This window comes from Meles meles, chromosome 17, assembly GCF_922984935.1.
Source record: "Meles meles chromosome 17, mMelMel3.1 paternal haplotype, whole genome shotgun sequence".
Lineage (NCBI taxonomy): Eukaryota > Metazoa > Chordata > Mammalia > Carnivora > Mustelidae > Meles > Meles meles.
The window spans coordinates 6,627,562-6,652,833 of record NC_060082.1 but is presented as its reverse complement, the minus strand read 5'-3'; the positions used below and the strand labels follow the sequence as shown (position 1 = coordinate 6,652,833).

At 44.6% G+C, this 25,272-nt stretch overlaps 1 protein-coding gene across 2 annotated transcripts; it reads left to right on the top strand.

The window, feature by feature from the left end:
• Nucleotides 1–1,802: 1,802 nt before the first annotated feature.
• On the top strand, nucleotides 1,803–25,272 carry SH2D1B (SH2 domain containing 1B). Of its 2 annotated transcripts, XR_006815670.1 has the most exons (5): nucleotides 1,803–2,059; nucleotides 17,791–17,854; nucleotides 19,887–20,052; nucleotides 21,547–22,247; nucleotides 22,375–25,272. XR_006815670.1 is itself a non-coding variant. In XM_045983459.1 (4 exons), the coding sequence occupies exons 1-4, from the start codon at nucleotides 1,896–1,898 to the stop codon at nucleotides 21,582–21,584; spliced, it is 432 nt and encodes a 143-aa protein (XP_045839415.1). In that variant the 5' UTR covers nucleotides 1,803–1,895; the 3' UTR covers nucleotides 21,585–25,272. The 2 variants fall into 2 exon arrangements, 1 of the variants encoding a protein (XP_045839415.1); XM_045983459.1 differs by having other exon boundaries at nucleotides 21,547–25,272.

The following is a 25,272-nucleotide window of genomic DNA, read 5'->3' as shown; positions in this document are numbered from 1 at the left end:
GGCAAAAAATGAAACAAGATGAAATCAGAGAGAGAGACAAACCATAAGAGATGCTTAATCTTAGGAAACAAACTGAGAGCTGCTGGAGGGGAGGGGCTGGGAAGATGGGGTGGCTGGGTGATGACACGGGTGTGCGCTACGGGGAGCACCGTGAATTGTGTAAGACTGATGAATCACAGACCTGTACCCCTGAAACAAATAATACATTATATGTTAATTTTTTTTTAAAAAAGGCCTCGGAGGAAACAGAGATGTTGATCCAAGGGTACAAACTTACAGTTATGAGATGAGTAAGTTCTGGGGAATCTAATGTACAGCATGGTGATTACAGTTACTAACACCGTATAACACACTGGAAAGTTACTAAGAGAGTGCATCTTAAATGTTCTCATCACAAAAAAGAAAAGGTAAGCCAGTGACAAGACAGAGGTGTTTGCTAATGGTATGGTGATAATCACCTTGCAACGTATAAATATACCCGATCAATGCATTGTACACCCTAAATGTACACAATTGTGATCTGTCAATTATATCTCAGTGAAGTTGAGAGGGAAGAGGCTTTAGAAATTACCCTTAGAGTTGGGGCACCTGGGTGGCACACTTGGTTCAGCATCTGACTCTTGGTTCAGCTCAGGTCGTGATCTCAGAGTGGTGAGATGGAGCCCGCATTGGCTCCTCACTCAGCACGGAGTCGGCTTGGGATTCTCTCTCCCTCTCCCTCTTCCCCTCTTGCTCATGCTCTCTCTCTCTCTCTGTCTCAAATAAATAAATAAATCTTAAAAAGAAAAGAAATTACTCTTAGGGCTAACTCTGACCCTCAGATAACAGAAGCCCCCTTTCCCAAGAACATCAGCTGGTAGATATTATTTTGGTAAAAAAGGTTCAGGAAGGAAGGAAGAAGGGAAGGAAGAAAAGAAGGAAGGAAGGAGGGATGGAGGGTAGGAAGGAAGGAAGAAAAAAAAGGGGAGGAAAAAGGATTTTTCATCAATACCAGCCTATCTAAAGAGAGCTCAGTGTCTCTGGCTGGATAGACTCTTCTTGGTCTTTCTTCATGGGGACACATCACTGCTGCCCTCCAAAATGGGAACTTCAAAGGATCTGAGGATATTCAAACCAAAGTTCCTGTACTCTTTTCTTCCACCAAGAGGTGCATCCCTGAACTAATTTTGCATACTCAAACATCTCTCCCACCTGCACCGGCTCCTTCCTCCAAAAGCATAATGCCAGAAGATGTTAACAGCAGCCTTTGTTCATCAATGGCTAGGAGCCTCAGCCAGGGACAGGCTGTCGTCCCCCATCGTGCTCAATTGCTTTCTATTCCCATTTTTGGGAAAAGAACATGTTCCATTGCTCATGCCATTCGACCCATGGAAGTCCTACCTTTTCAATCGTTCCATTACATCAGGTCACACATGGACTCATTCAGCATCTGTGCGCTTCTCCAGCACCTGCTCTAAGCTTAGCAGAGCATAATCAGAGGCAGCTTCAGCAAGCCATGGGCATCCATCACAGCAAAAAGCAGTGGGGTGCTCTCTGAAAGGAACATCAGCAGCCAGAGAAGGTAAAAAGTGGATTTAGGGTGCTAAACAGGGCTGCAACCCAGGTCGGGGTAGCTCAGCATCAGCCCTTCATCCCCCGCCATCAACGTCACGGAAGATACTGTGGCTCAAACTGCCCTCACATACTTCTGTCAATCACACTAGGGTCATTTACAGGCTGACATGTGTGGTCACTTCATCACCCCACCCTTCTCACTTCCTGAATCTTGCAAAACTCTCTCAGTCCCGCAGAACCGTCTCGTCTCACTTCTACCAGCCAGCGGAAGAGCAGCTCCCCCAGGCTCCCTGAAGCCCCTTCCTCCAGTTCCCTCCTTGGAGCCGGCCCTGAACTTGGGGATGGATTACAGGGCTCCCAGCAGGCTCCCCGTGGATCTGCCCTATTACCACGGCCCTCTGTCCAAGAAAGACTGTGAGACCCTGCTGCTGGAGGACGGGATGGACGGCAACTTCCTGATAAGGGACAGCGAGTCCATGCCGGGAGTCCTGTGCCTCTGTGTCTCGTGAGTAGTCTCAACCTCCACACGTTCTGAACCTTACCCCGAGTGTGGTCCTAATAGCTGAACGCAAAAGACGTTGTAGTGCGCTCTGACCTTGCGGCCCCAATGAGCAGAATGAGATAAAGTGAGGCGGTGCTGGACGAGCATGCAAGGAGTGGGTCTGTCCCAGCTCTGCCATCTGCCCTTCTCTGCCTGGGGCACACGCCACCCCAGCAGGACCCTCTGCAGCAGGGCAGGGCGGGGGGGGTATAGCAATGAAGGCAAGGGCTGCAGGAAGCATGAAGGTGAGCGGGATAGAGAGAAGGTGCCTGGACAGGTCAGCTCAGTTGCTGTGGAAAAGGCTCGATGTCCTTTATGAAATTTTCATCTGAGAGACTAAGTGTTGGCGTATGTTCTGCCGGTTCTGCCCGTGACATTAAAGTACGATTTCAAATTGTGTTAGGTTCGTAAAGAGCTTCAACATGCATCATTTCCTTTTATCCTTCTTATAGCCTATCAGTGGTGGCATAAGCATTTTCTAGATGAAGAAACAGACCCCGATTTGTGCAACGACTTGCTTGTGTTAAAATGCATCCGGGGGGCGCCTGGGTGGCTCAGTGGGTTAAGCCGCTGCCTTCGGCTCAGGTCATGATCTCAGGGTCCTGAGATCGAGTCCCACGTCGGGCTCTTTGCTCAGCGGGAGCCTGCTTCCTTCTCTCTCTCTCTGCCTGCCTCTCTGTCTATTTGTGATCTCGCTCTGTCAAATAAATAAATAAAATCTTTAAAAAAAAAAATGCATCCGGCATTTCCAAAGAGTTCTGTATGAAGTTCAAGAACCCCTCTGCTGAAAGAGCTTGTTTAGTCCCATTTAGAAAATGGGGGTGGGAGGGACCCGGGTGGCTCAGTTGGTTAAGCGTCTGCCTTCAGCTCAGGTCATGATCCCAGGGTCCTGGAATTTAGCCCCATGTTGGGCTCCCTGCTCAGCCAGGAGTCTGCTTCTCCCTCTCCCTCTGCTCCTTCCCCTACTCGTGCACTCTCTCTCAGATAAATAAATAAAATCTTTAAAAAAATGTTAAAAGGGCACCTGGGTGGCTCAGTGGGTTAGGCCTCTGCCTTCGGTGCAGATCATGATCTCAGGGTCCTGGGATGGAGCCCCGCTTCGGGCTCTCTGCTCAGCAGGGAGCCTGCTTCCCCCGCTCTCTCTGCCTGCCTCACTGCCTACTTGTGATCTCTCTCTCTCTCTCTCTCTCTGTCAAATAAATAAATAAATAATCTTTAAAAAAAATAAAATAAAAAAATTTTAAAAAGAAAGAAAACAATCTTGAACAGATATCAGTGGGAACCTACTATCTTTAAATGCCCAGTTTGGAGAGATCACTGAAATTTTTCTTCTTCCTGCTAAGGGAATTAAAACCTAAGTGTGTCTATGAATATGCTTCAGTGCTTCTGAGAGTGAGGACAAAAGAGACTGTTGTGACTAACAGAATTGGCAGAGAGATCCCTTTCCTTTGTTGTAGGATACCAGGGATGCAGGTGAAAGGAAGGTAGCCTGAAGGGGTTAGTAGTTGGAATTCTCACGTCACCAGCGATGATGAAGGTGTTTTCATATATTTTTTTAGCTGTTGGTAATTCTTCTTTTGAGAGTTGCGCAATCACATTCTTTACCCGTTTTTAGCTGGAGTTGTTTATCTTCTGTTCTCTATTTTCTTCCCTCAGTTCCTACTCATGAAGGTAAAACATTTTTTTTCTCCAATAAGGACATATGCACAAAAGAAAACTATAGACCAATTTCAATTTCAATTAATATCCATTTTCAAGAAATTACTAACAAAACAGAACCCAGTAACACATTAGAGGAGAAAATACACCATGTTCAAGTTCAGTCCATTCCAAGAAGTTGGACAAACTACATCACTCACTCAAATTTGCTTAAAAGGCGTTAGATAAAATTCAACATCCATCCTTCAATTAAATACACACACATACACATGCACACACTCTTAGTCATACAAAGCTAGATAGATACTTTCTTAACCAAAGGCCGGGTAAAGCATAGGGGACTCGCTGCTAAAATCATAAATGAGCTGATGATACTCATTACCAGTACTACTAGGGAGCATTTTCCAGGAGAGATGAGCAAGTGTAATTAGCCAAAGGTAAAAATTGAAAAGGAAAAGGCAAAATTATTATTTGCAATTGACATGATTTTATGTCTGTGAGATCTAAGATTTAATTGAAAAAAACACTTAAAAAGTAAATTTAATAACATTCAATTAACAGGATCTGCTTATAAAATTCAAATTGAAATCAATATCTTTTTCATTAAAAAAAACAGTAACCAGTAAGAAAACATAATAAAACTTGTCATTGACATTAGCAAAAAATAATAATAATACTCAGGAATAAAGGGATAGGAAATGTATAAGGTTTGTAGGAAGAAAACTTCAGTACCTACTGGGGAGCTCGCTAGAAGATGTACAGGAAATTAGGGACTCAATTTGGAAGCATATCAGTTTACCATAATTAATCTATAAATTCAGTATGTTTCCAGTAAAAAAATTAAGAGAATTTTTAAAGTTTTCATCAAGGACCATAAAGTTAATTCAGGTGGGACATGGAACACAAGGAACCTGCTAGAAGAGCCAAAAATATTTTTTAATTTTTAGATTATTTATTTATTTGACAGACAGAGATCACAAGTGGGCAGAGAGGCAGGCAGAGAGAGAGGGGGAAGCAGGCTCTCCGCTGAGCAGAGAGCCTGACGCAGGGCTCGATCCCAGGACCCTGGGATTACCACCCGAGCCGAAGGCAGAGGCTTTAACCCACTGAGCCCCCCATGCATCACAGAATATTTTTTTTATTTTTAAAAAGGGACTAAGGGTGCCTAGCTGACTCAATCACTGGAACATGTGACTCTTGATCTTGGGGGTTATAGGTTGGAGCCCCTCCGAACATGTGGAGATTACATAAGAATAAAATCTTAGGGGCGCCAGGCTGTCTCAGCAGGTGAAGCGTCTGCTTCGGCTCAGCTCATGATCTCAGGGTCCTGGGATCGAGTCCTGTATCTGGCTCCCTGCTCAGCAGGGAGTCTGCTCCTCCTTCTTTCTCTGCTATTTCTCCTGCTTGTGCTGTCTCTCTTTGTCAAATAAATAAAATCTTAAAAAAAAAAACCTTCGAGAGAAAAGGAGTTTGGTGCTGACAGATCAGTGGAATAGAATACAGAGTCTGATAGAAATAAGGCCAAATACATTGGAATTTAGCATATGATTTAAAAGCGTGTTTCTCATCAATAATGTTGAACAACCATGAGTGGTGTTGGGTGTTTGACTGGTCATTTTGAAAAAAATAAATACACCTGAATGCCTTTCTTCTTGCAGTAAATTAATTTGAAGTGGTTCTAATACACAAGTTATTTTTTTTTTTAAACATGAAACCATGCGTACTAAGAAGAAATGATGAAATTTTAAAATATATGCCGGGGGTTGAGAAGGGCCTTTCTTAGGCAGGAGGTAAAGCCCAGAAGCCAAAAAAGAAAAATCTGATGAATCTGACCACTATAAAAAAGAAGAAAAACCTGGGGAGATGAACCATGAGAGACTATGGACTCTGAAAAACAACCAGAGGGTTTTGAAGGGGCGGGGGATTGGGAGGTTGAGGAACCAGGTGGTGGGTAATAGGGAGGGCACTTACTGCATGGAGCACTGGGTGTGGTGCAAAAGCAATGAACACTGTTACGCTGAAAATAAACAAATAAAATAAAATAAAAAAAAGAAAAGAAAAACCCGCTTGAAAGACTATCAGCAAACTGACAGGACAAGTGAACCTCATAGACAGATAAGTGTTTTTAAAAGTCAATACAGGGGCGCCTGGGTGGCTCAGTGGGTTAAGCCTCTGCCTTCAGCTCAGGTCATGATCTCAGGGTCTCTGGGATCGAGCCCCGTATCGGGCTCTCTGCTTGGCAGGGAGCCTGCTTCCTCCCCTCTCTGGCTGCTGCTCTGCCTACTTGTAATCTCTCTCTCTCTCTCTATCTGTAAAAAAGAAAAAAAAAATTTAAAAGTCAATACAAAACTAGGGAAAGGGAAAGAGAAGGAGATTCTTGGAAAGAGAAAGTGAAAAAGAAAGAAAGAAAAATGCTAGATCTCACTCATAACTAGAGAAATAGAAACTGGAAGAATACTGAGATACTATTTTCAAATGTTCAATAGGCAAGAATTAAAACTATGGAAATACTCAGAGAAAGTTAGGGTGCCAGGAAGCAGATACCATCGCACAGGCGCACACAGTCTCTTCGAATGGCAACGTGACCCAAATATAAAATTTATGGATGTAACCTTTGACCCCAAATTCACCTATTAGTGAATAAATAAACCTACCGTGGCTGGCTGGAGTTGGTAGAGCGCGCGACTCTTGACCTTGGGATTGTGAGGGCGAGTCCCTGTTGGGTGTAGAGACTAGTTTTTCTTTTTTTTTTAAGTATTTATTTATTTGACAGAGAGAGAGAGAGAGAGAGAGAGAGACTAAGCATGAGCAGGGGGAGCAGCAGAGGGAGAAGGAGAAGCAGACACCCCGCTGAGCAGGGAGCCCGACATGGGGCTTGATCCTAGGACTCTGGGATCAGAGTCCTGAGCCGACTGCAGACACTTAACCCACGAGCCATCCAGGCACTCCGAGTATAGAGATTACTTTAAAAGATTTTTTTAAAAAATCTATCTTATATGACCTAATAATAGCCTACTTTATCTTACTTATGACAGCATGAGAATGTACAAATTGATTAATAAGATTGAGTAAATCCATATATGGTACAACAAAACCTCCAATATCTATGGTAAGAAAAAGGCAAGATGTAAAACGTGATCCCATTTGTGTAAAAAAAAAAGGTATGCCTGGATCCTTGCATATTCTTGCACAGTTTCTAGGAGGTGTGCAAGACACTTGCAATAGTGGTTGCAGCTAGGAAATTGAGAAAGCATGACTTGGGGGAGAAGTGGCAGATGTATTCATTTGATAACGTTACACTGTTTAAACGTTTTTTATGTGCATGTATGACATTTGTAATGAAAAAAAAAGTGTACAAAAAGTAGTGAATCCCTGCTAATCTATTCAAACACTGTGCTAGGAGCCAGGGGAATTTCAATAGGGAACCAGCATTTTTTTTTCCCCAAGGAGATCCAAAGCATGTAAATCAATTTAAAAAGAGTAAAATATAAATTTAAGAAGAGACAGTTTTATACAAATTGAAGAGAAAATACGAGCAGGAGCATCTTCTTAGAGGAGATGGTATTTCAGCTGGGACCTGGAAGATCTGATCACATGGGAATGGGATAGACGGCATGTCGGGGAGGGAAGGGAGCAGGAACAGAGGTCTAGAGGCAGGACGTTTGAAAGCACCCATGAATCATGCAGGGTTCCCGAAAGGTAGCTTGGAAACCAGCTTTTGGAAAAGTAGGTTTGGGCTAATATTATTGGGTCTGAGAAGAATGAGTCCATAGACAGCAGGGAGATGTAGCCGGTTCCCAAACAGGCAAGTTCCAAGACTAGAACCCTCCAAACTCCCAATGGGAGATTTAGGGACGCAATATGATGTATGGAGGATGCACCAAAGGGGACCGATGACGGTGGCTGTGTCTCCGGGTGGAAGATGGTGAGGAATTAGCGAAGGTGGAGCAAACAGCCCGAATGGGAGAAGAAGTTGCAAGGGATATCATAAAGACAGGAGACCCTGATCCAGACCTCAGGATGGGTGGTCTCTACTGGAATTCTCTTTAAAAATCAATATTTATTTTCAACTATTTTGTAGAGTATCAACCCAGCTTATGTGTTCTTCTAAAGCGCAAGTCACTAAGGAAGGTGAAAAATAGTCAAAAAATCAAATGAAGTGGGATGAATACATATTTGGGGGCCATCTGCCCATAATCAGGACTCGCCTTCTTCCCTGCCCATGTCCCTGAAAGGCAGACACATTTCAGGTACCCCCAGGCTTAAGGCTCAGGTCAAACGGCTCCCATCGAAACGGGCCTTAGCATGATCCTTGTGAAATGATCACACAGCTCAGTACAGACCTAGTTGTTCCACTAATTGAACTAGATTCTAGTGGTTCAACAAATATTGAAAGTCTCTTATATGCCAGGCACTATGCTAGGCACTCGATTGGTGCCTTCAACAAAGCTCAGAGCCTAGTGGGGAAAATAAAGAAATTAATGGGGGAAAAAAAAGTACCATAGAGCGCATGCTGATGACTGCAATCGCTTCGGGGCGTATGGGAACTGAGAGCAGGGAGGGACCCCTCAGTGAGCTGCGGAGAGCCTGGACAGAACTGGGACCTGGAGGATGGATAATAGTACCTTTAGGTATTCATTCAGTGAGCCTGTACTGAGCACCTCTTGTGCTCCAGACACGGTTCTAGGCGCTGGTAAAAGACTGATGAAGACTACGGGCATCGGGCTTGCCCTCATGAACACACATTTCAGCAAGAGGAAACAAGATGTTGAGAACCAAATAGGGTCATGGCACAGGGAGGGACAGAGAGGCTACTGCAAGGTGGGTACAGGAAAGGTCGCACAGAGCAATCCATGCTTCGATACACAACCTTATGTGAGCAACACCAAAGCGATGTGCAACACCAGAATTAGCCTACTTTCCCGAATCTATGCATTCAGAGCCACCGTGAAGGTGCGTTCCTCTGAGCCAAACACTGGTCAGCAGGTCGCATTCCTTATCTCATCGACTCTTTGCAAAGCCGTTTCTGGCAGGTGACATTATCCCTACTTTGTGGGGAAAGAAACGGGAGCTTCTGATTAAACAACTGTCCCTTCCCAACTTGGCAGTATGTCATTATGACCCCTCTTACCGATGTCCCCAGGGCCACTGGAATATGTTCAAGGTTGTGACCCTGGAACTGTGTTATGACGCACCCAAGCAGGGGACTTGAGGGCTTGGCAGCAGCCCCTGATCTGTGGAGTCCTGCCATTCTGCTCCCAGAACCTGGGCGGCCCCATCTTCTTCGCTGCATTCAAATGGCAACATCCCAACGTCCGTGCTTTCACAGAGCTAAACAAAAACATTATGGGGAAGTTTCGAAATAAAGTCATGCGGAGAGTTGGCCCAGCAGCAGAGAGTATTGAACAGAAAGCTCTGTGGTAAATGTGGACAGGAAATGTGACTTGATCTCAGAGCCTGATAGAAAACGCCAATGTGCCAAACCACTGTCTCTGCAGTGTGACTTGGTGAGTGTCAGAAGCTGAAACCGGCTCTGCCTTTAGAATCAGTGGATCAAAGTGGAGTAGATGTGGGGAGATTCCAGGGCCAGAGCTGTGGGCCTGAGGGGCAGGGGGACGTTCTGCAGCCGGCAGCAGGCCGCAGGTGGGAAGAAGACTCTGGGCTGTGACTTGCCAAGCGCCCTCACTTAGGAGGACACAGCAATAGGAAGGTGGAGTGGGAGATCCCTGGGGAGGGCGTCTCTCAGATTCTGAGATCTTTGGAAAGACTGTAGAGCTCACAGAGAAAAAGATGTTTCAAACTTTTTTTATTATTTTAGAAAAATCCATAGTAGGGAAAGGTCTAAAAAGAGCCACCCAAAGAAAGCAGAAATGTTCTCAGTTTCACCACATGAAAATGACCATTTCTAATATTTCAGTGCACGCGCCTCCAGACTATTGTCTACGCCCCTGGTTTGTTACACGCGACAGGGTTTGCAAAATTTTTTTGGTCAGTGCGTTGTTGGTGTCATCAAAGAAAGCCAATACACATCATCTCTTCGTGATGGCGCACTGTTTCATTGCTGGGGTCTGTCACATCATCTCTTCGTGATGGCGCACTGTTTCATTGCTGGGGTCTGTCACAACTGGTGCATAATCATACGTTTAGGTTATTTGCACGTCGGTCCGAGGGACCCAGTGTAACTTGAGATAGTTAACATTTTTGTGCCTACATCTTTGCAAGTTTGCCCAACTCTCTCCTTAGGATAAAATCCTAGAATTTTTAACATTTTAACACTTAGCAGCATAAAAGTTTGTGCCAAGGCGCAGTCCAATCAAAACCAGTGAGAAGGCCGGAAGTCAAAAGTCTTAAGACACCTTTTATTGATGTGTGTTTCACACTTGCGTCAGGGCCCTGAGAAATACAGACTACCTAGCTGTCATCATAGAGCCGACCGTTCCATTTCCTTCAACTGACCTTTTAATGTCCGGTTTAAAACAAAACTACAGACTTGAATGTGAAGACATTTCCCTGCCTCACTGGTGACATGAGGTCGTCTGTTAGTTGTGGACTCATCATGAACGGAGCAAGGGTTATGGACTCATCATGAACGGAGCAAGGACACTGAGACTCCTGAACAGAGCCTCGCATGATAGCCATTTGAAAGGCTAAGCCCCAGTGGAAAGAGGAAAGCAATTCAAAGACAGGCAGAAGCTCAGAAAAGCTGCATTCTGGCCTGTTCTTTCTTTTTTAAATATTTTATTTACTTATTTATTTATTTGAGAGAGAGAGAGAGAGTGCGCACAAGCAGGGGGAGGGGTAGAGGAAGAGGGAGAAGCAGGCTCCCTGCTGAGCGGGGAGCCCAATTCAGGACTCAATCCCAGACCCTGGGATCATGACCTGAGCCAAAGGCAGATGCTTAAGTGACTGAGCCACCCAGGTGCCCCTATTCTGATCTTCTCCAGCTGAAAATTTCCATCTCAACTAAAAGGTTATGCTGAAGATTTTAAAATGGGCTTTATAAGCCCTGTGTATTTCTCACATTTAAATGGGGTTGAAGATTTCCATGGGATAGCCAAGAAAGCAGGTATCTCAATACACCAAGTATTATAAACCTTAGAAATAACTGGGTGCTTGTCTGGACCTCTTTCCTTGTTGTCCTGTCCAGAGCCGTCCTCACCATGGGTCACTCTCACGCTAGAGGTCAAAAGATGGCATATTTACTAAAGCCCCAACAGCAAATATAGGAAATATTTGTTTTCTCTCTAACGCCAAGATGAACCATGAAAACAGTGAGAATCATATTTGTAAAATGAACTTAAATTTGGTTTCTATATTAGAGCAAATATAAATTCTATTCATATACCTTTTATGCCATGGTCTTTATAGCTTTATTGAGGAATCATTGATATAAAATGAAAAGTGTACAATTTGGTGAATTTTGACATTTGCCTGCACTCATGAAACCATCACCGCAGCCCAAATAACGAGCATTTCCATCATCTCCAAAAACACCCTCCTGCTCCTTTGTGAACTTCCCTCCCCACACCACCCGCCAAGGCCCCAACACAGCATCATCTACTTTCTGGCACTATAGATTTTCCAGAATTTGTAACGTAAATCAAATCATAAAGTAGTAGCCCTTTTAGTCCGACTTCGATCCCCAGAGCAATTACTTAGAGATTCATCCATATAGTTACGCGCGCCAGAGTTCACACCTCTCATTGCTGAGTGGCCTTCCATTCCAGGGAGACATCACGGTCTGTTTACTCAACCAGAACTATCGCAACTGAAGTTGGTGTGATTTATCTGCAACTGATCTTGTGGGCATACGGTTCCATTTCACTCCGATGTGGAAGTCAGGAAACAAAACAAACGAACAAAAGGAAGGAAGAGACAAACCAAGAAACAGGCTCTCACTCTAGAGAATGCACTGCTGGTCACCAGAGGGGAGATGGGTGAGGGGGACAGTCCCCAGGTGATGGGGATGAAGGAGGGCTCTTGTGTATTTCTGAGAGAGGCGTATTAAGATCTCCTACTATTATTGTATTCATATCAATATGGCTCTTTATCTTGATTAATAGTTTTCTTACGTAATTGGGTGCTCCCATATTGGGGGCATAGATATTCACATGGAGGGCTCTTGTGATGACCACCCGGTGACACAGAGAAGTGTTGACTCACTGTACGGTATGCCTGGAACTAAGATAACACTGTGTCAGCTACGCTAGAATTACAGTTGAGCCCTCTTCAATTGTTTGTTTTGTTTTTGTGTTTATGTTTGGATAAAGACCAATTCAGAGCAGCCTGTGAGCATGGGGAGTCTTAGAAACGTAACCACTGACATTACAAATGGCTCAAGTGGCAAACCCCACCCTCAGTAAAAAGATACCAACTTCTATAAAGATCCAAAAGTTCCAAAACAGATTTTTTTTTCAAATTACAGAACAAGGGATGAGATTGCTTGAAGGTAAACAAATCAGAGGAAAGTATTCAGTGAGCTTAAACTCTGCATCCTTAGCCTTCCCCAAACCTTATCAACAAATAATGCCTTTCCAGTGGATGGAAACGTTTGCATAAAAAGCCCTCAGAACTCAGTGAGGACCACACTGATTCACCTTCCCTCCCTGCCTTCTTCCCTCCCCCTCCCCCATCATCCCTCCCTCTCTCCTTCCCTTCTTTCACATTAAAATTGTACTAAAAAGACCTATTTTACTTTGAATTTTTCATTATCAGTGAAAATTTAATAAGGTTTGGAGCATTTGGAGTGGTTGGTCCTTGTATGTCGATTAATTAATTTTATTTATTTATTTGAGGGAAAGAGAGGTGGGGAAGGGGCAGTGGGAGAGGGAGAGAGGATAGAATCTTAAGTAGCTTCTGCGCTGAGCCAGAGCCTGACATGGGGCTCCAATCCCAGGCTCTGAGATCACTACCTGAGCTGAAAGCAAGAGCCAGACACTGAGCTGACTGAGCCCCCCAGGTGCCCCAATGAATATAATCTAATGACAGCTAATATTAGAAAATATGTATTTATCTTATGTATTTTCATTAATTTATACTTTTATTAATACTTTAAATTTATGATTTTCTAGATTGTAAAGCTGTTTAAATCTATTAAATATTTAGTTTCTGTGATGGTTGCTTTTTTTTTTAAAGGTTTTATTTATTTATTTGACAGAGAGAGAGGTCACAAGTAGGCAGAGAGGCAGGCAGAGAGAGGAGGAAGCAGGCTCCCTGCTGAGCAGAGAGCCCGATGCAGGGCTCGATCCCAAGACCCTGGGACCATGACCCGAGCCGAAGGCAGAGGCTTAACCCACTGAGCCACCCAGGAACCCCAGATGGTTGCTTTTTTAATAAAGAATATAATATTGGCATTGTCACTTTTGTGCCAATATTGCCAATCACAAAACCTGCACATTTGGGCTTCCAGGTTGTATGCATTTCGGCTTTCGTAAACTTTGCCAAATTGTTCCCCAAGACATCGGTATCTAATTACATCCCCCTTAGTTGTACGTAGAACCTTCGATAGCTTCACATCATGGCCAGTATCTTCCGTGAGTAAACTCTCATGTCTTTGCCAATCTGGTATGAAATAATCTAATTGTGGTTTAATTTGTACTTCCCTGATTGATAGTGAAGGAAGACATCTCTTCATGCGCTTATTGGACATTTCATCACCCTTTCTTAAAAGGTACATTAACGTTCTTCTCATACAGTAGTGCTGCGGTGATTTCTCCCCATCGGTGGACTTTCTCACTGTGTTAATAATACAGTTTGATAATTGGAAGTTTTAATGTTAACATAGTGAGTTTATAAATCTTTTCTTAGGGCTTGTACTTTCGGTGATGTAAGAGCTCCTTCCTTCACTCAAGGTCGGGAAGCTGTCCACTTATACCTCCTTCTGAGCTCACCGTTTTGTTTTCAATCAGAATGTAGGGATCCAGCTTTACTTATTTCCACATTAAGACATTACCATCACCGTTTAACAAATCGCCCGTCCCTCCTCACTGATCCGCTGTGTCAGCTCTGTCCGACACCAAATTTTCAGTCATGTATGGGTCTGTTTCTGAGCTCTCTGTGTTATCCCATTAATATCTTTGCTGCCCTGGAACTCGTTCTCACTGTCTTAATTATAGCTTTATAAGATTTGAGACCCGTTGATGCAGAAACACCGCCTGCCATCTGCCACACACACAGACACACAGACAGACAGACAGACACACACACACTCACCATTCTTATTTTTCTTATTTGACATTGACCAGATATGGGGCGCCTGGCTGGCTCAGTTGGAAGAGCCTGCAGCTCTTGATCTCAAGGTCATGAGTTTGAGTCCTGTGTTGGGTGTAGAGATTACTTACAAGTAATCTCTTAAAGAAAACTTAAAACTTAAAAAAAAAAAAATCGAGCACATTTTTGTGCAAGGGAGGGACATAACTTGACTCACGTTTTTGGGGGCACACAGCTTAAAGGCATTTATTAAACATTAGATGAAGTAAGAATCAATGACAAAATATGTTATGCTAAAGTCAAAAGCATATCGATTGCAAGTAGATTACAAATATTTATGCCATTTATCCGTATGAGAAAATCCTTTAAACAAGTGGGAAAAGTTAATAAACCTCTATAAGTCAAAAAACATCTGGTTCATATGTTTGGATAAGGGCCACCCTGGCTGTTGGGTAAAGAATAATAATTAATGATGTCAGAGTGAGAGGAAGAAATTGCCAGAACTAAGTCCTTGAACAGATGACAATGGGCAGTCTTCAGGGGAAGAGGGATTAGCACCAGAGAGTGGCATGCAACGTTTGTGCGTGGCTGTGAAGGCTGAGGATGTGAGCGCCCAGGACGAGCGCTGTGGCAGCTCAGAGTCTGGGAATTCTCTTCTGATTGCTTGAATCTCCGGGAAGTCATGAGTGAAGTGAGGTGTTCCGGGTTTCTGAAGGAAGGGGACCCTGTACACTCACTGCTGAGGGAACGGAGATGTCAATGATTGCCTGGGGGCACCAGAGCAATTCGAACTGAAAGTGAGACCAGTCAGTACCCCAAGGGAACGAGGACAGGCGAGTGACAACAGTGGGAGGTAGTAAGGCCAGAGGACCAAAGGCTCTGTGGTCAAGGGACTGATGCGGTCAGCAAAGGGAGGATAGGACCTGGGAGTGGGGGCCAGAGAGTGGGACGTGTGACATTCACAGTAGGAAAAGGTTGCAGGTACAGGTAACCACAAGCTCAAAGTTATAAGCAGGGCTGCGTTCAGGACTTACAACCCATGCAGTTGCCCAGAGCCCAGCATTCACAGGGCTTCAATATTCTGCTGTCATCATCTCGAAATTTCTAAACATTATGGGGTCTAAACATTTGGGTTGTTTTGTTTTTTAAGTACATTTTTTTTTTCAGGTTTTATCTATCTGAGAGAGGAAGCAAGCAAGGGGGGAGGGGCAGAGGGAGAAGCAGAACTGAGCTGATTCCTTGCTGAGCCCGGAGCCCACCATGGGGCTTGATCCCGGGACACTGGGCTCATGACCCAAGCCAAAGGCAGATGCTTAACCGAATGAGCCCCCCAGGTGCCCCCTAACCATTTGTTAGCAAGGGGCCTTCCATTTTCATCTTGCCCTGGGCCCCACCGTCCTGGTTGTGAACACAGAGAGGGGTTGATGTCGGTACAGGACGAGCCCACTGGAGGAGAAAGTTCGAGGACCTGAGGACCTGGAGAGCTGAAGGGTGGTGAACATATGGACTGCAGCTGCCAGAGACGCAGGCAGGAGTAGCCTGAAGACAGTGACTGTGAGCTAAGAGCTGGACCCTAGAGAAATGAGTGGCAACGAGCCGGGGCAGGAGACATCGCAGAGAGAGGGGCAGTAGGCGACATCACCTAATACCGTGGAAAGCACTGGGTTTGGAGGCAGGAGGGCAGCAACCCAGAAGAGCCCCGACAACAAGAAAACTGGCCTCCCCTCCAGGCCCTGCAGGGAGGGGACTTTGGGAGAAAGAAGCAGCCTTATAGATGGGACAGGGGAGGCTGTATCCTGGAGCAGAGTCAGTTTCTTTTAGAACAAGAAGGTGACAGGGAGGTTTAGAGAACAGGCTCATGACCGGCAAGACTGGGCTTCCTCTAATGACAGCAGGGATTGAGGGTGATGAGAGGAGCCCCGGAGGTTCAAGGCACAGTGGAGGCAAGACTGTGAGCATTGCTCAGGGAGGGCTCCCCCGTTACCCCAGGTGATGGGGCGAAGACCCAGGGTAAGCCGGGTCTTTTTATGCATGTTTAGTGCAAATGCATGCTGAAAAACCCTGTTTCGTTACAGATTTTATAATTGGCATTTATAAATAACAATTGGAACAGGGGACGTTAAAAAATAAGTTTTTATGTTTACCCAATGCCACTATAGCCCTATAAAGTAGATACTCATCTCACTGCTATGTAATCTCTGATAGAGTTTTTTCCCCCTAAACATTCCAAAATAAAGACATGTGGGTATCACAAGTTCAATAAATCAATTTGTCAAGCACTATTCCAACATGGCTTGTTTTTTTCATTTTAAATGTTTTGCAGAGAAAAAGATCATATTCAGGGCTCCTGGGAGGCTCAGTCTGTTAAGCATCTGCCTTCAACTTGGGTCATAATCCCCGGGTCCTGGGATCAAGCCCCACTTCAGGCTCCCTGCTCAGGGGCGAGCCTGCTTCTCCTTCTGCTTGCTGCTCTCCCTGCTTGTGCTCTCTCTCACTCTCTCTCTCAAATAAATAAAGAAAATCTTAAAAAAAAAGAAAAAGAAAGATGATATTTGAGCAATGTCTGTCTTTAGAACTTGAAGTAGATGGCTTTTGGACTGGTTAATAACAGAAGCTCCGTTGGTTTTAGTCTTCCATATTCCTCTGGTACAGATTTTCTTAGTTGATAATAACAAGGATATAACTAAAACTGAAGTCATTTAAGAATTAAACACATGATAGTCGGGTTTCAGAGAACTATGTGATCAACCAAATGCAATGCGCGGACCTCACTTGGATCCCTATCAGAATGATAGCACTGTGAAAAGAAATTTTTGAGACCTCTTCCATGTGGATAAGGACTCCTGTGAAATGTTTTGTTGCTTGCAATGTGACTTGGGAAACCCACTGGCTTATTCTGGCCTCGGGAACCCCCACAAAAAGGATGGGGATTTGAAGTCAATTGTCAAAGCCTCCAGGCAACCAGTGATCAAATCTTCTGTACCTTAAAGCTCTAAGTTGTTTCTTAATTCCCAATTCAGACAAATGATTCTTTGGCATAGGTGAAGCCCTGGGGAGGGGGGTGCGTGGGGAGTCGTGGGCGGATCATTAGGTAATCTGAGCCTCGTGTCAGTATCTTTTTTTTTTTTTACACTTTAATATTTCTGGGGAAATATTAACAGAACATGTTAAATTTAAATTTAACAGAACATGTTAAACAGTTGACAGAGACATTTAATGCATGCGTGTTCCTCTTGGGAAGCTATTGTTAAATTGATCCCTTACAACTAATGGCATCTTGGAATTGGAGAAATATGGTAATGTATGTATGCTATGTTGTGCTTTGGAACTTGCTAGATTGGGTCTATTATCTAGATTCTGGTTAGATTACTTAACCAGTGGTGCCAATGAAGAACAAGAGCACATTGCATCATTCCCTTGGGCAAAATTTGCAACATTCTCTGTTTTAATTAACACTAACTGTCTCCATCAAGTTCAAGGACATGTCATTTAGTAAGCAATACAGGAATGGCTCAATGGTGTTCTTTATGTTGTATCAACTTAGAACTGAGTGAAAAAACTAGAGAGAATACCAAGACCGTGGACATAGTAAATTCTCTCTCCTGACCCTCTTTGCTACAAGCCCAGACTTCCATCATCAGAAAAGGTCTCCGTTTCCAAACCTTTGTCTCTTTCAAATTCCCACAGATGAAAATGCCTGAAAATGATCCGTTTCTTTGGGGGACCCAAGATTGCCAAAGGCATTGCACGGAAAATAGAGTTGTAGGTAGAGGTGATCTGGTTTTGCATGTGAGAACGTGATAATTCACACAGTCATCTTCCCACAGGTTTAAAAATTTTGTCTACACATATCGAATCTTCAAAGACAGACGTGGGTTTTACAATATACAGGTAAGAACGTACGAGAACTCTTCTAACAGCAGCTATGAAAGATTGGGGGAGAACCTGAGATCATCTCTTGAACCTGAGACGTGGCCATGGAGAGGCATTGTAAAAAGGGAAGCAACATAGAGTTTAGAGTCAGATCTGTAGTGAACTTTGCCTTTCTCTGAGGGAAATGGGGAGAATTTTTGACTATTCAAGGCTGTTACACGGATGTGTAGACCCTGGCTTTCCCAGGGGTCAAATGCACCAGCCTGGACTCCAGGAGAGGCCACTGTGCAGTGAGATGACACAGTGACCAGGGCAGGCTGGAACGGGAAGGTGGGGAGGAGTCTGAGCGTGTAGGAAGACGAGTGCGCTCTGTGGCCATATGAAAATATAAAGGGAAGCATCAGTCCATGGGCAACCTTAGGGGTTTCTTCAATTTTTCTGGTTTATTGAGAATTAAGCAGAAAACACTTTCTGTTTTGAAATGATTTCTCTGGCTTAGGAAGTAGAGTATAATAAGATTAGCTGAATCTTTACTAACTGGCGAATCCTGAAATAATGTTTTTGAAACACTTGGAGCTGAGGTTAAGCAGAGTTTTCACTGTCAGATTTCTCTGAATCTTCAATATGCTAACGTTCATTGTCAATATCGAAAAGAAATTAGAATATACCATGATCCCCAAACACAAGCACGCACACACACACATATAAGTATATCTACGTGTCGGTGTGTGTGTAATTTTTCTTTTCTTACAAAAGACATTATTGAGGCAACTGACAAAATTTGAATAAGGTCTGTAGATTAGCACGTAGAACTACATCAAGATTAATTTCCTCATTTTAATCACTCTAGTGTGGATATGGAGTGTTCTTGCTTTTTGGGAAATACTGACACATTTAGGGTTAAGGACTTATCATGTCCACACTTAATCTCAAAATATTTTTAAAAAAGAATATGTGTATGTACCCCTGTATTTGTACATGTATTTACATGTACATTTAAAAAAAGAAAATGAAAAGCAAATATGTATAATATAAATGTTAACATTTGGAGTGTGAGGGGTGCCTGGGTGGCTCAGTTGGTTAAGCGTCTGCCTTCGGCTCAGGTCATGATCTCAGGGTCCTGGGATCGAGCCCCTGAATTGGGATCGAGCCCCTGAGAGGGAGCCTGCTTCTCCCTCTCCTTCTGCCTGCCCCTTCCCCTGCTTGTGCTCTCTCTGTCAATAAATAAATAAATAAAATAAAAAGAATTTTTTAAAAATTGGGGGTGTGGGTGAAGGATATGCATAAAAATTTTTAAAGTATTTTTTCAACTTCAAGTCTGAAACTATTTCAACATAAAATGTTTTCTAAAAAGCAACGTATATTAACTCTTTCTTTTGCCATGCATGCTTTGGGAAATTTTGATAATTCCTTAACACACCATTTTGTCTCTTGTCTGGACAAAATGAAGAGGCATAGGAATCAGCTGTCACTCGGACATGGGGCATTTCTCGGGGCGGGGGTAGAAGTGCACTTAGAACCTGTCCTGAGGGTTGAAGCGATAACCTTATATGGAACCTCCCTGCAGCCGACTTCATGTCACCGGCATGTCTGATGGAGGTTAACCACACCACATGTCTGAGAACCTTCTGGCTTCCACCTCTCTCTACAGACTGACATGGAGCTGTATGAGAACCCCAGTAATCACTGAGAAACCCAGGCACACATCTGACATCCGCTCCCAGAGGGCAGCCATCTGCAGGATAGCTCTAGAACCGTCCCAGACACACTTACCAAGGATGGGGGCTCACTCAGTACTGCAGACCTGGGTGGGTTCCCTTGATGAATCCTCTTTACCTGCAGTAGCTCGAGTCGGGGCCGGGCTTCAGAACAAAGGTTTCTGTGTATTTCCACCGGTGTGAACTCTTAAGCAGGAACCGCCCGCTGCTGGTTTTCAGCCCGCAAGCCCAGAGGCAGCCCTGCTCTGAGGACTCAGACCGCTGCTGGGAGAAGTGTCACGTTGCGCACACAGTGGACGGTAACAAGCGATCTCCTCCTTGTATCTTGGCAGACTGTGGAAGGTGCTCCCCAAAAGTTCTTTTCAAACCTAAAGGAATTGATCTCCACCTTTGAGAAACCAAATCAAGGGCTGGTGGTTCAACTTGGACATCCGGTAAAGCAAGCCAGCTCCTGCCCGCGATGGAGAAGATCACAGATACAGTTGGATAGTATTTACGGTAAAAACTCTGACATGGGGGTTGGAGAGTATTTATGGTGAAAACTCTGACACGGTCCGAAAGGAACCTGAGCTCCATTTCTTCCACTGGCCGACTTTGTAGATTTATGCAGATACACGCCATGTTCTGTTGTTTTATCTCTAAAAGCTTCACCCACCAAAAAGCAACGTCGATCTCGCTGGGGAGCAGTGTCTTTGAGCCCGGAAGGTGGCCAGTGCATGCAGCGTTCTGCTTGGCTAGTCAGGAGAGCGAGAGTGGTCCCCGGGGCATTCTGGGAGAGCTGACCTCAAGCTCATCCTGTGACCTTGTGCCACCCACAGGCTTGGGAGCAGATGGACAAGCAGGCAAATTTTTCAAACGAGAAAATTGCTTCGCTGCCCTCCCCAAGGCTCATACTGTTACGTTTTGCTCAATATTTGCTGAGCATTCATTTATTTAGTATTAGGGGACAAATTATTTCAGATATATCCCTAAGGGAATTAAGCCATGGAGGAAAATGAGAGATGGCCAGTAAGTCGGAGGGCAGAGAAACCACGCGGAGGCCCCTCAAATTGTATCACTAGCGGCCACAATTGCTTACCTGCCCCCCTTGAAACCTGCCCTCAGAAAATCATCTCTAGTATCTGTAGTTACAACGTGGTTTGAATCGAACACGGGTTTCCTAAGGCATTTATGGTTTACTCAGGTTTTCCCATGGTGGCGTGAATGGTCTGATCCCAAAGCAGAGGGATTTCAGTTATCCCTGGGGGGTGGGGAGACACTAGCTAGGGAGAAGGGCAGAGGGCAGACTTCCAGGAAGACAGTAATCACCCCACACTCTACTCCATCTGCTTAAGTCACCCCGCGGACCGTCAGCAAGCTTCTCACCTCCCAGCAAAACTGAGCGTGGGTTTTTAACGATGAAAACAACAACCCCTCCTTTGCAGCTCTTTCTCAGCCCCCTGCCCCCCCCCAAGGACTGCACCCCCACATACACACAGCCCTTAGGAAAACCCGGATCAGCTGCCGAGGCTGGTGGGGGCAGTGCTCGTACCTGTCCGGCAATGATAAATGAGTCACAAACGCCAAGAGGAGAGTCCTTTCAAGTTCTTTCCTAAGAACTGGGCGGGAGTCTTACCACCCCGGCTGCCCATGCTTGATTAGCCCTGGTAGGTAAAGGGGAGACCTCCTCTCCTCAGCTCGCTGGCTTCCTCCCCTCCCCTTGGCGTCCTTAGAATAAGCTTCAGCTGTTCTCACTCAGAGGGAGACACAGGTTTTCTGCAGGTGAGTGGAGGCATCTGGAGCGGGAAACCTGGATGCCTAAACTCCTCGAGAGACCCCCTATTTTGCCAAGAGAGCTCCCTGCAATATGTCTGTCCCTGAAGATGTCACTTTGATGTGGCATCGAGGTCATCCTGTGCTGGGAGAAAAGGTCTTCTTCCCCTTGAGTGAGGTTGGTCCGTGTGACTCCTAGGTGGTGAGCCTCATGGCTGGTCTTCTGCTTTCCCCCTCCAGAGAACAGTAACAGCGACTATGTGGAGGTCTTGCCTTGAAGACAAGGAGATTGAGCAAAGCAATCAGAGAAGAGATGGAGTGACAGATCTCATTGGCAGCCCTACTTCTCCTGCAGGTGTTGATCTGGAAGACTGAGCTCTAGGGGACAATTCAGACTCTCCTGTCTGGGTGACTGAGGACAGTTTGTCTACCAGCCTCAGAGAAATTGGTCCCCACATCCCTGCCTCGTATGCATACACCATGAGCAGCTTTGAAACTCCTTCCCTCCTCTCATGCTTCTTGCTTGGAGTAGGACAGCCTGAACCTGTTGTCCTTAACTTAGAGATGGCATTACATCATGGTTGACACCGTCCTGCAGACCAGGCGATCGGAGGCACAGCTTCATACAAAAGAGAGTACACTTGGCCATGAGTTAGGAGCCTGAGTTCCAGTCCTATGGCTATGTGACTTTGGAGAAACCTCTAGCCCTCTCTGGGGTCTCCACTTCTTCATGTGGAAAACACACACATGTTCCTGTCTCTCTGTGTAGCCTCGATGTGTTGGGTGGAGTGGAGGAGTCCTGGGGTCATGGAGATGGACACGGGAAGGGTAAGAGCTCTGAGTCCCAGCCTCCCAAACAGCCAACATGGTCTCTGCTCCTGCCTGTCCCAGTCTCGGTCATGGCGGGGGCCCTGACCTCCCACCTGCCCTTCTCTCCCGCCGTTCTAGCTCTTCTCCTTCTCCTAATCTTGATTTTCCTGCCAGACATGTGCATGGAGACACTTTCTCCTTGGTTTTGTCCAATTTCATTTGTGCACCAACCCCTGGAGCAGTGTGGACGTAGTTCAGTGCCGCAGTGATATCTGTGGGGATTTAAAAGATATTCTCCTTTGTGTGGTTCCTGTTCCCAACCAGTTTTAAGTGCCTACAGAGCCCGCTGGGGTCTCCCTTGTATTCCCCAGCGTGGAAACATGTGCTGCGTAGAGTTGTGCCCATTCACAGGATTTTGACTGAAAACACGGTCCTGAAGGGCTTGTTGAATTTGTTCTAAGCCCTTTGCATTTTCCTTTAGTTAAAAATTTTAGTGAAGAGTTGATTAATGTGGAATGTTCCAAATTCTATGCCCATTCTTTTACCCGTCTTCTAACTATAGTGATTCATTTTACCCTACTGGACTTATCTCCCAAAGTTATTAAAGAGAGGAACTCTAGATTTCCAGACAACATGAACAGACGTTGTGGTTGGCGTCCCAAAGTGGGACGCCATTTTGAGTTATTGGGCCACAGAAATCCATAGCTGCTACCAAGCAGGTAAGAAGTGAAATGCAGCCACCATATTCAGAGAGCCTGAGGGAGACAAATCCTTCTAGTTGGTTCAGTAAGGGAGACTGGAAGCAAGCCAGCTCCCTGGGGCTGAGTCCCTGCTCTTTGATTCTATATCCGTGATACAAAGAAGCATGATCCAGTCTCCAGAGTCCACAGGAACCTTTGGGACAGGAAATATATTGAGTGCCAATGAAAATATATTTATTTCTCAGACAGATGACTGAATAAATCAATATATAAAATGTAGTCTCTCATTCTGGATAACAGAGATCTATTTGAGCTTTAAACATTTCAAAATCCAGTAGAACAAGACTCTTAGTTCAAGACCTTTCAGCCATAACCCTGACAAAAGTGGTTTCCTTTTTCTGAGCTCCCATGATAGCACCTTATACGATGCTTGGTCCCCACCGGGACTTCAGCACACTTCTCAGACGAGCAAAGCACATTCAGTAGCTGATGCTGACATCATGCCGTAAATCACTGAGACTTTTTAGGAGACCCTGAACAGGTCGCAGGAAGAACAGCTGAAAGATCTGGGCACGTGGGACTGGAAGAGGGAAGATGTAACAAACCACAACAGCAGGTGCGTTGAGCATCTGGGGCGCTCTTCTGCGACAGAAGGTACGGCGCCAGATGGCAGAACTCACACCAGTGGCTGGGTGTTTATGGGAGGGTGGCGTTGGCCATGCATCAGAAGGAACTCTGAACCCACGCGAGCCTTCTTCCCATGAATAGCCTGCCCTGTGTTGTAGTCTAAGTGGAGGGTGATCTTTTCCAAGAATACGGGAGAGATGCAGAAATCAGACTGCCTGCCTGCTAAGATACCTTCCAATTTAGGGACCACTGGATCCTACCGCCATCTTTCCACAATTGCAGTGGGAATGTCTCCCCCGTCTTTCTTTGGACTCAAGTACGGAGAATTGAGTTAGTCACATCCCTTTCTTTTGGACTCAAGTACGGAGAATTGAGTTAGTCACATCATTATCACCATCAATCCATACAAGACCTTTCTTCTGCTTTGTTTCATCTTTATTCGCTTTGTCCCTAATTCTCATTCCAATGCTCACACCCTCCCCCATAGGAAGCAGCTCAGCAGTGTTTGATATATGCCCTTGACATGTGTGTACTCTTGTACAATGTACAGCGTTGGTTGTGAATATGTATCTTCTATATTTACATGCACAATATTCCCTTGTTCCCATTGCGTTACTACTTTTTTCACTCAGTACCATGTTTGGCCCTCATCTGTATTGTTGAGTGTAATCCAGTATCTTAAAGGATGCATGGTAGTCCGCAGTGTCCTTCACCACCGCTCGCATGTCCTTTCCTGAAGAGATAGACATGGGGGTTGGTTCCAGAAACAACACTATGAGGAGCAAATGTGAATGAGTCTCCCTATGGAAATGTAAGAGAATTTCTCTGAGCCATATGGTCATACAGTGTGTTCCTGTTTAATTATGCCGTCACCAAACCCATCAAGGGCTTTTTGACTCTTGTTTAATCAGCTCTTCCCCACTCCAAGATCCTGAAGAAAAAAAAGTTTACATTTTCTTTTACTGGCTTTTATACATTTACCCTCTGCAGTTAAGGTTTTAGTGATGGCAAAGGCTTCTGCATTTTTTTCATGAACACATTCCCAGGAATGAGAAAAGCCCTTCACACGTAGTGGTGTTCCATAAATGCTTCTTGAACGAGGGATGAATCCAGGGTCAACTTTTGTATATAGTAAGAGGTATTTCCAACTTTGTATTTTTTCCCATACATATTAAAGTTGTTTTCCGGCTTCACCCCTGCTTCATAAATAATTTCTCCCTCTGGTTTATGGTTCCTCCTTTGTATCACATGGTTTGAATCCTTTGGCTTTACAGCGTCTTATTGTCTTGGAGGACAGGTGCCCTCTCTCCTTTTTCAAACCGAGTTATTTGTGGACCTTGGTTCCTCCATACACATTTTAGTATGAATACATTACATTTGCTCAAAACATCTTGATGGGATTCGGAGTGAATTTGCAATCAGGGAAAACAGAACATTCTTGTGATGTTCTCCCAACACTTAAACACGCTACATCAGTTTACTCAGGTGATCGTTTTTGTTCTTTAAAATGGAATCACAAATGTTTACCATAGAAGTCTAATATATTCTGTTAGATGAATTCCTAATTATTTTTAGTTGTTATAAACTCTGTCTTACGTTTTATTACATTTCTAGCAGGCTCTGGCAGTGGCAAAACGCTTCCTCTCTCATTAGACCCATGGGTTTACCTGTTGATCCTATTGTAAATGGAATTGTAAATTCTATGTAAATGATTTTGTCAGCTGTAAATCATACCACTTTGTTCTTCCTCAACACTTAGCTACCTATTTCCCATGTTCACTCGATTTCTAGGACCTCCAGTGTATATTAAACAGTAGTCATAAAAGTG

What these genes read in the sequence shown, in the direction of transcription:
- SH2D1B (XM_045983459.1), top strand. Translation starts at nt 1,896, where the DNA reads ATGGATTACAGGGCTCCCAGCAGGCTCCCCGTGGATCTGCCCTATTAC. An exon ending in GTGGGTTTTACAATATACAG is followed by an intron (nt 17,855 to 19,886) that starts GTAAGAACGTAC and finishes GTATCTTGGCAG; the next exon opens with ACTGTGGAAGGTGCTCCCCA. An exon ending in ACAGTTGGATAGTATTTACG is followed by an intron (nt 20,053 to 21,546) that starts GTAAAAACTCTG and finishes TTCCCCCTCCAG; the next exon opens with AGAACAGTAACAGCGACTAT.